The sequence below is a fragment of the Cariama cristata genome, unplaced genomic scaffold (assembly GCF_000690535.1).
Source record: "Cariama cristata isolate BGI_N322 unplaced genomic scaffold, ASM69053v1 scaffold17548, whole genome shotgun sequence".
In the NCBI taxonomy this organism is placed as follows: Eukaryota; Metazoa; Chordata; class Aves; order Cariamiformes; family Cariamidae; genus Cariama; species Cariama cristata.
This window is the reverse complement of record NW_009633062.1, coordinates 75,769-92,186: the sequence shown is the minus strand read 5'-3', so window position 1 is coordinate 92,186 and position 16,418 is coordinate 75,769. Positions and strand designations below refer to the sequence as shown.

General features: G+C 35.9%; 1 protein-coding gene across 1 annotated transcript in view; it reads right to left on the bottom strand.

Moving 5' to 3' along the window:
- Positions 1–352: 352 nt before the first annotated feature.
- The window catches only part of PLEKHA5 (pleckstrin homology domain containing, family A member 5), a 64,990-nt gene continuing 48,924 nt past the window's right edge, over positions 353–16,418 (bottom strand). The window contains exons 13-22 of the mRNA XM_009706609.1: positions 15,702–15,803; positions 14,505–14,616; positions 14,206–14,252; positions 12,446–12,563; positions 8,440–8,555; positions 6,924–7,133; positions 4,059–4,217; positions 2,608–2,735; positions 1,640–1,785; positions 353–447 (exon numbers count right to left, since the gene is read on the bottom strand). Of these exons, the coding sequence (XP_009704911.1) occupies positions 353–447; positions 1,640–1,785; positions 2,608–2,735; positions 4,059–4,217; positions 6,924–7,133; positions 8,440–8,555; positions 12,446–12,563; positions 14,206–14,252; positions 14,505–14,616; positions 15,702–15,803 (1,233 nt within the window). The remainder of the gene's footprint in view (positions 448–1,639; positions 1,786–2,607; positions 2,736–4,058; positions 4,218–6,923; positions 7,134–8,439; positions 8,556–12,445; positions 12,564–14,205; positions 14,253–14,504; positions 14,617–15,701; positions 15,804–16,418) is intronic.

The following is a 16,418-nucleotide window of genomic DNA, read 5'->3' as shown; positions in this document are numbered from 1 at the left end:
TTTGCACCAGAGCACTGATGCTCATACCTTAACTGAGTATCTGTTTTCTAACAGCTTAGGTCTCTCACGTCATTCAAAGGGCTATTATCTTGCCAGTTGTGGAGAATGTGCTTGATAAGCCAATTAGGCCTTTCTCTTTATACTTAGACCGAGAATACATTACTTGCAAGCAAATCAATACATGTATTTGTTTTGTTTTCTGTTTAGTTTATATTCAACACTGCCGGTAACTTTGTCTTGCCAAGTATTGTCTTACAGATGTTTCTCGGAAAAATAACCAGAATACATATACTTAGAAAAATATTAGGAAAATGGCAGGAGGGGTGGGAAAAAAAGACGTACTTCTCTGTAACTATACACACATGAAATGTGATCCTTCTGTGAGCTGTGTCTGTGTAGATGGAGCTGGTGATAGTGACGAATCTGGTGAAGAAGGCAAACTTTTCACTGCGAGTCATACAGCAAGATAAATAAGAATACAAGTTACAGAAGGCATGATTTCAAGCCATTACAAATATAAACTTGAAAATCACCATTTCAAGCCATAATAAATATAAGCAGAACCAAATGAAAGTTACACAAGTAAAGACTAAAATCTGATCAGCACAATAAGCACAACTTCAGGGAGAGCATAGCTGTTCTCAAGAAAGATCATTACTCAGGCCTATAAATGACTAGTAGAACACCAAAGGAACAAACAACGGACACATGAATGCTGATGTGTTATTTATGTTGCAGAGACAGAAAAAAAAAAAGTTAAATTTAAGTAGTTGGGATACTCCCAGACCCACTTTTATATCCCAGCTCAGATTAGCTAAGTATTTTTTATTCTGCTGAACACTGTAAAATGTATTTACAAGTTCTGGTTTTGATTATCAAGTCACAGAAAGGATTGCTGACTGCACTACAAAGGTCCAGGCCACCTTTTATATCCATAAATTGAACCATTTGGCTTACTTAACCATTCCCATTGCCAAATATCCTAATAACGTCTTAAATTCTATCTTCTTCCTTCCTTCCTCCTCCCCTACAAACTCCCCCCTTGTTTTTTTCCTCTTTGCAAACAATTTTGCTTTATTCCAGCCTTCTCTTCTTCCAAAGTAGTACACCACCAGTTGTTTTACCAGTCAGCTAGTGTTCTCTGTTTCTGCATCTTTTCTTACTCCTGAAAACATGACCAAACTGGGGTCTTTTACTTGCTAGTTCAAAATCTACTAGATACATTGGAAACTCTCAAGGATTCCTCAATCTTGGGCATACCTGAGGCCATCCATTAGCAAGGAGTTAACAGTAAATAATCTATACAGATCCAGGATTGAGATGTTGTTCTACAAGATGAATAGAGAAGGATTTGCTCCAACCAACTATAGCATGACTCAATTTCTGGCAATAGTTATTTAATTCCCTGAATTAAATGCAACCATAAGAACTACATTAAAACCTCAGAAAAATGGAATTTCTGTGGTTATCAGCTGGGAAACTATATTTCTTTACGTTATAAAACCATACACTTGACATCTAGACTAGCTCAGCACTTTCAATTCAAGGCTTTCAGAGTATCAAAAGACATAATCAAAATGAACTAAAGTTTTACATATATACTGTGTAAGTTGTGCTTCAGTCAAACTCTTTTCCATACCTGCTGTTGCCTGATTTCCTTTTGAAGACTGTGCTGCTAATTCAAATGAAGACATAATCCCTTCTTGTTCTTGAACACTAACTACTTCACTTTCTTCTGAGCTGGTTTTGGGTTTGTGGTTTGTAACTGTGGTCACACTCTGCAAGCTGGTTAAAAAAAGCACAGCGTTTAGAACTCACTCTAACTTAATTTCAGGTGTTAACCACTAAGTAGAGGAGTTACAATTTAATTTTCTTCTGTTAATAGAAAAAAGTTGCAACCTGCAAGTTTGTGTAATATAAATTAAGTACATATTTTGAAACCCTTCTACCTTGTAAAGTTACTTTAAAAAAAAGTACTGGAAACTGAATTCCTTTCCTTTACATACTCATGCAGTTTCCTACTGCATAATACCTATTTTGCCAAAGGGCGTTGTGAGAAAGTTATGACCTAATGTAAGAACTCACTTAGGATCTGCAGTGCAACTTACACTGAAGTTATGAATCCTTAAAGAGGAATATGCAAGACACAATATTCCTCTAATTCTGCAATGCTCCAAAATAGTGAAGTAAAAGTTAAAGCAGGAGCTATAGAATAAGCTGTTTAGTTTGCTCCTAAATATCAGTGGTAAAGAGCTTGCTATGAAAGCCCTGGCTGAAGCTTTCATAATAAAACTGATACAAAGCTTGAACAGAAATTACTAAATACATTTTGTATCCCAAAGCAAGGATTATGAACATATTCTGTTTATAACTGGGGCAATACTTAAAAATAAACATTGCTTCACCCACCAATTCATCACCTCTTACTGAATCTCCAGCAGCAATTAGGTTTCTCAATAGATTCTTCTATATGTAAACCGCCCAAAACCATATAAATATACCTTATAAGTATTTACGGCAGCATTTCATTAGTTGCTTGGTCCATTCAGCTAATGTATACAATGTGCAAGTTTAAAATAGCCACTGAACATCTTGTTTTATTTTTACCTTATATCACCATCATGTGTTTCTTCCAATTTATTTTTCTTTTCCTTTTCTTCTTTCTCTTCATTACTCACTTCTTTTGAGTCAGATACAACATGTGCATCTGATAAAAGATAATCAGTTTTTGTCAGCTGTAAAAAAATTGAAATCATGAAACAAAAAGCTGTAACACATACTAAGTGGCAGATAAGAAAAACAGTATCAGGAAACAGTTTTATTAACAGACAAATTTTGCCATCATGTATACTTAGTAACTCAGAATTACATAACTTAAGAAATTTTTATCAATACCATTCAGGTTAATAGAGTTATCCTGAAACTTATACCAGAGCCAATGGGCAGGGCTTGGCTTAATAACTTCCAGAACTTATCTGAACTCTTTGGATTGCAACCTGCCTATTTTTTCATGCTATCCCTCTCTTCGCAATGCCAAGAGATTCCAGCTACTGCAATATATTGCTGATAAGCCTGAACACTGCTCTTAGAGGTCTGATTAGATATAACAAATATAAACGTATTACATAATTTTCCTTTAAAAGATTTGCATACTTAAAGCAACAGACTCTCAATAGAAAGTGTTTTTAAGAATAAGAACAGATGTTAATTACTTGATTTTATAACATTCTCCATCAGACATATGTTTAAAAAAGCTAAGTATAAAACAGGAAAACAAAAGGAAAAATAAGTGAGGAAAAGGAAAAGCAAAGGATGATTAATTAAAGAATATGGATAGAAAAGAAAAAAAAAACTCTCTACACAAGATTTAAAAAAAAAATTAAACCAAAAGCAGGACATGATTATGTAGAAACAAACCCAGGAATCTATTCTTCACAGTCTATTTTTGCTGAGTGTTCAGGGCACTTCAGTACCATAAACACCAAGGTAACTCACTGCCAAGTGAGTTTGAGATTATTTCAAGACAGAAATTAATCCAGTGACCAAATACCACAAACTACAGTTACTGCCTACTTCCATGTATAATTGTTGTGTCAGCTTTATTCTGCTTCCGATAAACTATCTGATGCTCTATAGCCAACCAAACAAAAAACTCAGGTGTATTAAATGACTGTCAAAAACTACACTGTCCTAACTACATCCCAAGCAATGAACAGATTAATGATTATTTTTAAAGATGCATTTGTATCAGTTTTGTTTCCAAAGAAATAAAGATCATAATTTTGTAGTTTTACAATCAATCAAGATAGTAAAAAATAAAGTTAAGTAAAATTAAATTTAGGAAGACTATATACAAGAAAATTCAGTATCTCAGCTACAGACAGATCTGATACAATTTTGCATTTCTCTATAGAATATTTGTTATATCCAAAAAGAAATCTTAATCTTCCAAGAGCAAGGAAGTGGCTCAATTTCCCATACTCTGCTGCCTGTGGCTCAAAATATTTTTCTACTGCAAGACAGGCTGATGAACAGTTCAATAAGGGACAGTTTAGTACCTCTTTAGTAAAACCTGAATTATGTTCTTGTCCTCCATCATGTTTTAGTTGTGCTATTTCTTCTCCAGGACTTTCATTATTCTGTTTCAAATTACTGTCTTTACTGGTGCTCTCTAATTCCTTCATGTTACTAGATATAGTATCATCTTTTTTCCGATTCTGTGGAACAAAAGTGATATATAGACATATCATTACAAAAGTTATCACAGCCTCAGTTCTGAGTCTTGCACTGTCCTCTGAATGTGACAAAAAAACCCCAACAACTTAAAAAACCTTAAGTGTACCACATTGCAATGAGGGAATTGTAAATTGTTAAGGACTTAGAATCCTCTCATTTTTGTACCTTTCAAAACAGTTCAGCCTGTCTAACATTTTTTCTCTCTGCAAGATTATTGTACTTTCTGCCCCCCACCCCATCTCCCGCATTTCTATTAGTCACCTTTATCTTCTGAAATTTCATTCATATTTACCTCAGTCACACACAGGCTTAGTAGCATTCTTATCTGCACTCATAAGCACTGTTTTTTTTAAAAAATAGCTTTTCCTGGTTAAAAAAAAAAAGATGGATAAAAATCTGCTCTCAGTTCAAAACTCACAGTGCACCTGTGTGAAGTTTCTCCAATTATGTTGGGTATCTTCCAAGCCTATGCTGTTAACGGATTTAACAGAGGACAACATAGCATCTGATAATAGCAGAGGAATATTACTTATTCCTTAAAAAAAAAAATTCCATTGCACAGAGAATAATTTGATAAAAAATTTTGAGGAAGGATGGTAAAGGCGACTTAAGATTGTGAACTGCAAACGTTATGTTGGCAGAGTACAAACTGAACTGAAGTAAGGTTCATGTAAGTCTTATCAAACTAAGTACTAGGGATGAGAAAAATAGGAGCCATGAAAGTAGTAAATCTTGTGGCTGAGTTCCTGTGATTTAGCACATGCCCTCTGTTAAGAGGAAATTCCCTGTAAGTCAGTTCACAAATCAATTTCTTTACTTTCCTAACTAATCTATGCACCCAGATCATACGCTACTCCTAAACAATGACAATTGTGAAGCAACTTTCTTTTGTATTTTGGTAATCACTTCAAAATTACACAGAAGGCTGTTTATAAAATCGTTTTTTACCTCCAATACTTAAATAACCAAACCCCAGTTGAAAAGACTTCCAGCAGTTCATGCCAGTGCACCATTTTTCTGTATAAAAAAATCAGTAAGCATAGTAACTATGTTTTTAAAAATAAGAGCTATTACTACAATGTAATACCTCATCTTGGGGCTTATGCCAAATAGCATTCTGGAATAATTAAAGCTGTGATAGAAAAAATGATTTTGTAGCACAGACTACTAGCTAAATATTCAATTCAGACACGTTCTCACTTATTCTATAAATGGCTTATCTCACCCACATAGCACTGATTTCACATAGAAGACTGAAGAACATACTGACATGAACAAAATTCTTTTGAATCCCATATAGCAAGTAGTGCTGGCACAGAGGATTTGGCCACTTCCCCCACTCTGCTCCCAAGGTGCTGGCTAACCAGGTGTGACACATACATGACTGCAGTTTCCTCACCCTGAGGTATGAAATGATACCATCGGAAAGTGGAAAAGCTCAAACACCTCTGTAAAAACTACAAAAAGAAACATCTGCAAAGCTTTACTTTGCATGTCCTCTTCTTGAGAAAGGCAGTGTTATTCACAAAAATATTTGTAGGAGCGCCCTTCATAATAGCATTCATGATGTCAGCCCAAATACAGATGCTCTAATGCAAAGGCAAAACTTGAATTCAGTGTCTTCTGGGGATTCAGTGTTGTTGAAGGAAAAGTAACTTTTGTCTAGCTTTAAAGGCAGCTTAGCATGCTCAGAGGAAAAAAAGAAAACCAAACCTAAAACTTTTTTGGAAATACGTGACTTCTTAACAGTACAATGCATTTAACCTGGTCTTGGAAAATCAGATGTTAAAATGCCTACAAAACATAAAAGAAGGCACTTCCATGCCAGTGTAAAAACCAAACCAAAACAAAACACAGAGTGGTCTGAGGAGAAAAGTACACCAGAAGACTGGGGAAAAAAAAGATAACTCCACTAAGCTCTTGAAAAAGAAAACTAATTCTTAGCAGTTAGAAACTAGTAGGCTGTCTAATATCCACCACTCTGAATCTGGGTTTGTGGGTTTGTTTAGTTTTGTTTTGGTTTTTGTTGTTGTTGTTTTTTAATATGTACATGCAGGATAGTATTTCCTGGTTAATGACAAGCAGTTATATCTTCCTCCTCTCTCCCCACCCTTTACCCTTTAATAAACTCACTTCTTTGCCTTAACTGTTTAAGAATGCGTGAAAACAAGAGCGAGGGTTCTATTTTTATGTATTTATGGTCACAAAAACAACAGCAAAGAGCACCAGTTAAGAGCTATCATCATAGATATACATTGCTACCTAAAAATGTTACAGATATTTGAATATATTACACGAGAGAAAAATCTTCATAATTTATGCATCAACTGAATCATTATTCTCCCTGATACAGCTTTTAGTCACAAAGCTTGCAATTTCATGTTGTTTGCTAAATGTGACCAAAAAAACCTGTTAAGAAACATCACAACACATAATCAAACATATGTATATTTGAACTATTTATTTTCCCAAAAGACAAAGAGGTGACTTCTACTATCATTCGCTATAAGCATGAAGATTGTCATCTCACTTTCTCTTGTGCCTGACAGAGAATTGTGGCTGTTACTCTATATGAGCAGTCTCAAATAGGCACCTATAGTATCATGTGATTTTGGAAAAAGAACAATTTTATAACTTTTTTTTTTTCAATTGAACATGTTTAAGTTTTTGAATAACGTGGGACCCACCTGTGCCAATTTGAATGGATTCTCTCTGACAAATGATAAACTCTGTGAAGGAGACTGGTCTGAAACACCAATAATATTGAGTCCTTTTCTCTTCTCTCTCAGGCAAGCTTGTTGGTGCCTCTTTATTCTTTCCATCTGTTCCTCCACAGTCATTCGAGGCCGTGTGCTTTCTGCAAGACACAGCTGCTCCACTGCACTTCTTGGTCTTTCCTTAAATGGAAATATATATATTTTTTTGTTTTAAAAAAGCAAGATTCTAAACTGTTTAGCTTCTCAGAAAAGATCACCTAATGATTTACTAAAAAGTAGAAAAATAGTGGGCAAGTGAAGGTCTCCTATGTATGTGAAGAAAGTACAAGAACCAATTATTAATAAATGAACACTGAAATTGAAAATAAAAGGAAGGAAAAATTTGCTTTTTTGAACAGTGACATTACCACCATCAACGATAAACATTAAAAGAATGGGTAGATGCTCTCTCAAAGCCATCCTATCAAGTTGAAACAATTTACCAGACATTATACAACAGGCAAACACAAGTTACTTGACTGAGACAGAAACGTAATCAAAATTTAATGATCCAGAACATTTACACCAGTTGATCTAACAGCGATTTCTGCCTTTTTATTTCAAGAAAAACTACAGTTGGGCATAATTTAACAGTAGGTGCAGGCTGAAATAAAGTGAATTTATCACCACTTAAAATCTGTAATTCTAAGCATTGTATTATCCCCAAAACAAGAACCATCATTTTACCTACTCTGTTCTTAGAATTCACTGATTTTCAGATAGATCTGTACTTTGTATGACAGAAAAAAATTTATTTCAGGCTAATCAGCGGCATTCAGTGCATTCACAGTAACTGATTTCACTTCTGAAAAGTGGTATTCTTTGTCCAGTCAACATCCTGTGAGTTTCTCTCTCCTCTCCCGTTCTTCCTACAACTTCTCTGCTATTCATGCTGTAACTATGGCAAAACTTTTCTGCCCTTTTGCATGAACTATATGTAAACGTCTCTCTTCAACCCAGAGACTACAAGACTCTCTAATCTGACATTCCAGGCTTATTACACACATATTGCTTACTGTACTCTTATTTTCTGGCTGCTTTAGGTATTTCCCAAATCATTTCAGTAATTAAATAAAGAAAAGCCAGTATTTGTTATACAGGGTCTGTTAAATTGCCCCAGAAGCCAAATACAAGTCCTTCAAAGTTTTAACCTAAGATGCTTCATGTCCTTTCATCTCAAGCCTGAACTTCAGTAGCTTAGTAGATTTATCATTACCATTTAGTTCTTGCCCAGTTTGAGTGTTGCTGTGCAGTTTAACATACATGACCTTTGTAATTTTGTCATTCTTTCTACAGCTGTCTCCATTAACCTACATATTATATAACAGTGAATTTTTTTTGTAAAGCAAATTAAAGATAACTAAAACTTTTGACGTAACTACAGAAATTAAAACTTAGAAATGAACACATCACTATCCATCAATGCTCAAAGGTTATTTTAAAGTACCGTTCTTAGATCTATCTTCTTATTCTTCCTCAAAGTGACATAGGATGCTATTGTTGAAGACTCTGGCATCGGTGATTTGGTTCTGGGCGGTACAACTCCCACAGGAAAATGTGAGCCTGTGAAACAGTAAAGTGATACACTAAGTGTTAGGCAAAACATTGCCAAAACAGTGTATTGTTTTCCAGAAAATGCATGTTGTCAGCCTTGGAAACTATTCGTCAAAAGACAGCAAAGATCTTAATGCCTAACTATCACATCTGTTAAGGTACACAGGCAGATGACTAGCCCTTGGCCAGAGGTTTAGCTAACTAAATAGAACATGGGAAACTACTGCACATGGCACAAGAAAATGCTGGACATACAAATAACACTGAGAAACAGACAAAAATTAGATAGTGCTGTGTGAAATGGCTAGATTTCACAGATGGTTAAGGGGGAATTATGTGAAAGATGGCCAAACTTGACAGCTAATTGGATGGCCGTACTGGGAACTTTTTGTGGAATAGAGTTTGCAAGGCCAGCAGAGTGCCTAGGTAACCATATCAGTGCTACCGTGTAAAGCCAAGCTTAGTGGTGTTAAAATACAAAATTTAGCAGAGGCGGGACCAAGGATGAAAAAGTAATGATGCGTGGGTTGTTTTATTTGGGAAGAAACATAGGGTGTGAAAGGGAGGGGGCAAGGTGGATGGGAAAGAACAGGCATGGAATAATGGAGAGGAGGGGAAATAAAAGGGGCCAGCTTTGCATAAACATGCTGTTTGTCAGTATGCTTGTTTGATCAAGCCTCATGCCTTAGCACTGCCGTCTGTCCTATCTTCTTACTAAAGTTTATTCTGTAAAGTATTTTCCATGTGAGTATGCTTTCCTTTCTGTGTATGAGAGCATGAAAGATACTAGTGATCTTCAAGGCAGGGTAGCTTGCAAGTAGGAGACAGCTACAGAGAGATCACAGGTCTGAGGGCCAAAGATGGGAAAGACTGCAGGTCTGTGGGTTGGCTACCAGAGGGACCAGAAGTCTGGACCTCCTACCAGGGGAAACCGTTTGTCTGTGAGATGCTAATGAACTTAAGGCAAGACTAGATGGCAAGCAGATCACAAGGTGTGGGAGCCAGCTGTCCAAGAGACCTTAGGTCTGGGATTCAGATACTGGAGAGGCCAGAGGTACTGAGAGTTGACGGATGAAGATACCACAGGTCTAGCCAGCTCTTGGAGGGACTTGTTTGTGTGTGTGCACACACATGTGCTCATGTCTATACGTGTATGGGATCAGCTGGTGAGTGAGAACAGGATCATGCTATTTGTGGTGTTCCACTTTCATGTGACTGCTAGTCTTGTTTATGCGGTGTCTGTAACAGCACCGGTCTCAAACCTGTTTCCGTTACCTGTTGCAGTTAGCTGTGGCTCTGCTTGCGCACAGTGGGACTATGTCCTCAGCCTTGCAGCTCGCTGTACTTAGGGACAGGGAACCTCAGCAACCAGGCTCAGTCTGGTTGGGAACTGAGGATATTCTGTGTCCTGATGTCCACTACATTCAGCCTCTCATAACTATAGCCACCATTAATTTTTCTACTTAGAGAAGCCCTGCCAAAATGTAATTAAGCTGGCAGAAAACTGAAGTAAGTTAAAACTTACCAAAATACAAAGATATAATTAATGAACACATACTTCATTTTTGCTTTTTGATACATGTAGGAAACCAAACTATAAAAAAACAGTTTCCTTGCTGATTTTGCCAAAAAATAGATATAATGTCTTCTTTGATAGCCAAATTATTTCTCCTTGTCTTTCCTAAGGTTGCACAGATTTAAGAGGATACCATTGACTCGGTGAAGGCTCAACTCTTTCTCCAAATTGTTTGATAGACTGACAAAATAGCATGAAAGTATTTGAATGCCAAATCCATCATTCAAAACAAAAACATAAAGCAACAGTTTGGGTCTCCTTTAGACATAAAAAGGATAAAACACAGCAGAAGTCCATTTTCCTTTTGTGTCACCTTTATGTACCACTCAGGTCATAAATATTCCTCTGCTTGCAGACAGCTGTAGGGGTTACTTTACATAGTCCCATTAAAACATTTCTCTTTGACTGCTGATATTTGAAAAGAGAGGGAAATGGCTGACATGAGAAGTGTCTAGTCCAGTAACATGCACAATGAACTAGAAAAGTATTTTTAAGTTTCTTCTGAAATTTACTAATTTTTAGAACCACCTTCAATAGGAAACTACATCATTTAAGTATGACTTCTTAAAAAAGCAAGAAAGAAAAATTGCAGAGATGAGCTGCTTTTGACTTTGTTTCCTTTTCAGCTTATAAACTGTTAAGATAGAATGGCATAAAAATGTTTGTTGAAACAGCATATAGTTGTAATGGCATACACACTATAAAAAACCAATCAATCAGGAATGGTTGTATTTTTCCTACTGCATGGGGATTGCTATTATAAGTGAATGCCCAGAACAAGAAATATCCATTAGAAAATTCACATGCTCAAAAGTGTGGACCGGATCATAAACCCACTTCACTCTGTTGTTTAAGAAGATAAAAAGCCTCTCGCTGCTTGCTACCACTGCAGCTATTCCCTCCCCTGCCCCTAAATATTATTTATATTAGAAAAATTTGTATTATTGCTTTCCCTTACTGAGGATTGTTTTTCTACATATGGACATAATAAAATTACTTCTGTCTTTACAGAAGACAGAAAGTGGACTGGGGTGCTCAGAAAGTATTGGCTTGCTTTATATAGTCATCATAGGCTTTCTTATATTGTCTTCATAATTACTTTCCCTCTTGTCATAGATTACTATAAATAATCTGGAACACCACAGGTGAATAAAACCCAGGCATGTTGTCAGAAAGGCAACTTCCTCAATTTCCGTGGTGGATGATGAGGAAATCTCAGGCTAAACCTTACATTTTTCACCACCAAGTTAAAAGAAATTTACTATCTATCTTAAGTGAACATTGTACTTCAGCAAATACCATAGTGAATCTGAATTGACTAATTGTCTGGTAAGTGCAAGTTTAATTATATCATATATCATAGGGCCATTCACATTGTTTACACCGAAACCGCATGCTAACCTTAGTTTTAAAAACCTCCATTACTGTTCTGATGAAAATAGTATCCTTATATGATCATAGTTCTTGGTCAAATTCTGGTACTGTTGCACCAGCCTACTATGTACATGCTTAGTCAGACTACCAGAACAGAAGTCAGTGATCTTGCTGGTACTGGAAACATCAACCATATGGTAAAAAAATAAGTAAGTTTAGTTACTTTTTCTAAAAGCTCTTAATATGGCTTTCAGGAGGTGCTCAAGTTGCTTTTCCTGAAGTCACCTTTAACAAACTATTCTATGTGTTTCAGCAAACAGAATTGAGAAGCACTTCCTGGTAAAAGACTCTACCAAGCAATTAGTAACTTTCATGGAAGCTAGATGAAGAGAAGAATCTAAAGCATTTAGCAACTGCAAAGACCTTTATTGTCTGTGTACTCCAAGGTCATGATCATTATTCCTATTATATCAGAGGACAGAAGGCAATTCAACAATTACAAGATTAAAGAAAGAAAAAGACATTGTTTCCCTGGCCTTATGAGGGCCTGAAAATTCTGTGGTGCTGCCTTTTTGGACGTTCCAGCGACATAACATCGGGAGCTTGATTCAAAAACTGAATAATTGTTCAAGGGCAAGAACAAAAAATGGGTAATTGTTCAAGTGAATGGTGTGTGGGGAATGTGAGTGATGTGATTAGACATGGTGTCAATAAGGATTTCAGGGCTGTTGGTGAGTGTAATGTTTGATTTTTCTGCAGTGTAATTGACTGAAATCTTTCTCGTCATATAATTAAATCATTATTTTATCGTGGAAGCTGTTTCATCATATTGAGAAATGGACAGGGTACAAAAATACAAAAGACGATATAGCTTCTATAACACAGTTAAAGCTTTGTGTTCCCTGTGTAAAAGGTTGAAAGGTTGCAAACACCATGCCGGGGGACAAACCTTTAGCAGTAGATTCTGGTTCTGAAATTTGTTCTGTTTTTTCTTCGCCATTAGATTCATCTACTTCTGCTACTGTAGTTAATTCTGGTTCACTCTTATAAAGCCTATAATCAGGACCCTGAGGAACGACAAGTTATGAGGTAAATAAACAGGCATTTTTGTACAAGCATTTATGTCTTAAGACTCAAACCAGCTATTTTGTGATGACTGTGCTCTTACTTAAGACAATGTTTCATTGTTCAAGTGCTATTGCAGCAGTATTTCTTTGTAGTTAATTTGAGTAACAACATTTGCAGACTTTCAGAAATTACAGAAAAAAATTGACAGAAAAATGTGGACTTTTTTTTTCTTTCTTTTAAATGATTTTCAGGAAAGAAATTTGTGCAAGGCTTCAGCAAAAACTGATTCTGAGCCTAGAGTTTTTTAAGAACTTGTGAGTAGAAGAAACTAATTTTCTGATATTTACTCAAATACAAGCATTTAAGTCTTAAGACGTTTTATATATGCACAGAATATATGACAGGAAAATGTGAGGAGCAAATGATGGAGCTATAAATAAAACTAAGTAAACAAAAGTAAAAACATAATGCAGAAGTAGCCAGATGACAAAATAAAAATTGTGACTGTGCAAAGGAAGGGGGATGCTTCAAGAACAATGTGGCAGTTTAAGCCACTTACACAGTAAGATCCATTTCTCTGATATCCTTGAACTTGGTGAATCTTCTTTTCTTCTGGCAGATGTACTGGGCCCCTGCTATAACAGAGCAAGGAGCTGCTATCACTGGGCAGAGGGGGGATTATGGGAGGATGCTCTGTAAAGTCATAGGACCGAGGGAGTGGAGGACGAGGTGGGACTACTTCCTCTTCCTAAAGATTGTAGAATAGTCACCTTATTTAGATGTGCACACCTGTTACAATTGTTTATAACTTAAAAAGAAAAATATATTACCATAGCTACACCAGCTATAGATTTTGGAATTAAAGGGACAACGTCACACACACACACAAAGAAGGGCCAAGAAAGCTTTATTTTCTTTGGGTTTTTTGTTTGTTCGTCTGCTTTTTATTTTATTACTACCACCTAGACTGAAATACTTCAATAGTTTCATTATTCGGCTTATCAAGATTTTCAATTCTAACAAGTGCACATTCTGTTGGACATGTATGAACTCTGAATCACCCTTTTAAAAATTAAATTCCATATATTTTTAAAGATTTTTACATAAATCAGACTCTTATAAAGTTCTGTAAGCCAGATGTATCTTGCATACACTTTAGATAACCATGACAATGTCCCTTTAAAACTGTAACTTCTAGCCAGATTTTCAGAGGAATTGAACATTTGGGAGCTCCCACACTTTCAGCTGTTCTTGTGGGTGCTCTGGCCATCTGAGAACCAGGCTCAATATGTGAACAGACATATAAAGCAATGTGTTTCTTCTCATGAAACGTGTGGTGGGTAGAAAACAAATCCATAAATCAGGGTTTATATTTCTAGGGTAAGAGCCTAGGGAGAGGAAAAGGTGAGAAATGCGAAAGAGAAACATACCAGTGAGAATATAAAGACATGGAACAAATGAAAGTGTTAGAATTATTAGAGGAGATATCAGTCTTTAAAACTAATTTATAATGCAATATTTTCACAGAAGCACACTGAATACATACTTCAGACATCCTTAAAACAATTATAATGTTAATTTTTTTCATAGGTATATTAGAAATTCAGTAATGCTAAAATGGTAAATATGCTAAAACCATACCTCATTTTTATATTTAATAGCTGAAAATGTCCTTGATCCCATGAAGCCTGTTTGAGGGGAGGGGGAAAGGCATAGAAAGAAAGAGAAAAATTGTTCTCAATAAACAGCTTTTAAAATATGAACTACAACCTGTCGCTAACAAATACACAAAGCATCAACTTAAAATAGATTATTTACTTTCTTCTTTTCTCAGCAATTGTACCATTTTTTCAAACCTACAAAAGCAACTCTGGAGCTTATCCTTTAAAAATGTGTATGATCCAATCTCACTTCCTACGGGATAAAAACAATCAGTTTACCTGCCTCTGAAGAGTTTCTTTGCTGTTTATGTTTACTTAAACCCTCCATGACGTCTTGAATTCTCCACAGTTCCTTCTGAATCTGAGCACGCTGTATCCCTGCTGACTCAGTCTGACAGTAAATAAACAGCATATATAGGCAATAAATTAGAATACATTGCAAGTGGAAAAAAACAGAAAACTTTTCTTTCTTTAGACTACGCTGCATATCCTTTCCCAATGAAGAACAATAAAATGCAGTAATGACAGGCACTCTCCTTTCCCACAAAAGTGCAACATTCAAATATTGTCAGAAATAAAAAGTGTGAGATTAACTAATTTGATAACATGTCAGTTAATTTGACAGCAATTTGCTAGTTCAAACTCCACTTAAGAATAGAATTGTATCTACTGTCTCCAAAGAAAATCCAAGCAAACTTTGCACAGGAGACCTACATACAACAAAAGAAAAGGAATCACCAATTCCAACCCTAAAATTGGTGGAAATAAACATGGTGTTTGCATACTAGTATATAAACTGTGGGCCTGTTTGCATTCATGGTCGTGCATGCTTTGTACTGCGTAACACAGATTTCTCAGCTCTTGGGCTTCCTTATAATCTCCCTTTCATAGCTGCATAGAAAATCAATCCCTGGAGCAAATAGCCTTTAATGCCTCCCAGCATGGACCACACCCATCTGCCTATTACAGATAATGTATGCACATCTCTGTGTGTGTGTGCATGTCTCATAGAAAGATCTCCTTAGAAATTCAGAACTTGTACTAACTGTCCAATCCTCCACAGCACAGCGCAGTGAGGTAATAAGATACACGTCAAAGCTCTTCATATGTAAGGCCTGAAGCAATGCCTAGAATATTTTTAATTACAATTTATTTTGATAGAATGATTTAATTACATTTTAAAATATTCAGTTAAATAGAAGGATTTGTGTGAAGATTTAATATGACTGTCATAGCAATTAAGGTCTGAGAAAACTACCCCTTTTTGGACACCATCACTGAAACAGAAAGAGGAAGCTTCCAGACACAGGAAAACCAGTGCTGTAGCTTCAAGAAAACAGGAAAAGCTGAAGACCTCCTCAGAACTTACAAACTTCTAATTTCTTTCTATACTTTCTAAATTAATGCACCACATGTCCCCTTTTTTTCTTTTGTGTAGTTTTTAAACAAAATCATAGAAAATGAAAGTGACCACACCTGAATTTCTCCAAGCCGATCAAGTTGCTCCTGCATATGGTTCCTTGTTACAGTTACGTCATACTCTAATTTATCATATTCTCTCCAAGCTCTTTCTAGTTCCTAAGTATATAACAAAAGTAAAGAATTACAGACACACATTCAAGTAAAAAAAAAATAAAATTTCTTTTTGAAGTTTCATGCCACTGAATAAAGTAATGCATAAATAGATATCAGCAATAAATAAATATGTATTTTAGACAATGCAATGTTTAAACAGCTTTTTGATTTTCTAATGATGTTGAATGGAATTCAAACAAACAGCATTTTGTCTTTTTACAAACAGAAAGATAGGCAAGGGCAAAATCTTCAGAATATGTCTTTATAGTCAGCAGGCATGTGGGTCTTAAGCTGTCCTTCCACCAAAGCAGAAGAGCCACAAAAATGGATGCAAATTTGTCTCTTTTATCACACAGAATACGTATGTGTGAGTGCACAGCATGTGCATGTATATGCAATGTATTATGCAAGACAAATGTAAGTCATCCAACCCTGCCTGTAAGGTTACCAGTGAATGCCCCAGGCCTGCTAATACACCATTATTTTACATATGTAAAACTACGAACGCCAGAAGGGAGAAGGTGCAAAAAGAAAATCTTCCTTGTGGTCAGCTCTACCATCTCACTTTTGAAGCCTACATCAAGCAATTCACTCAATTTAGCATAAATTAAAAAGTTA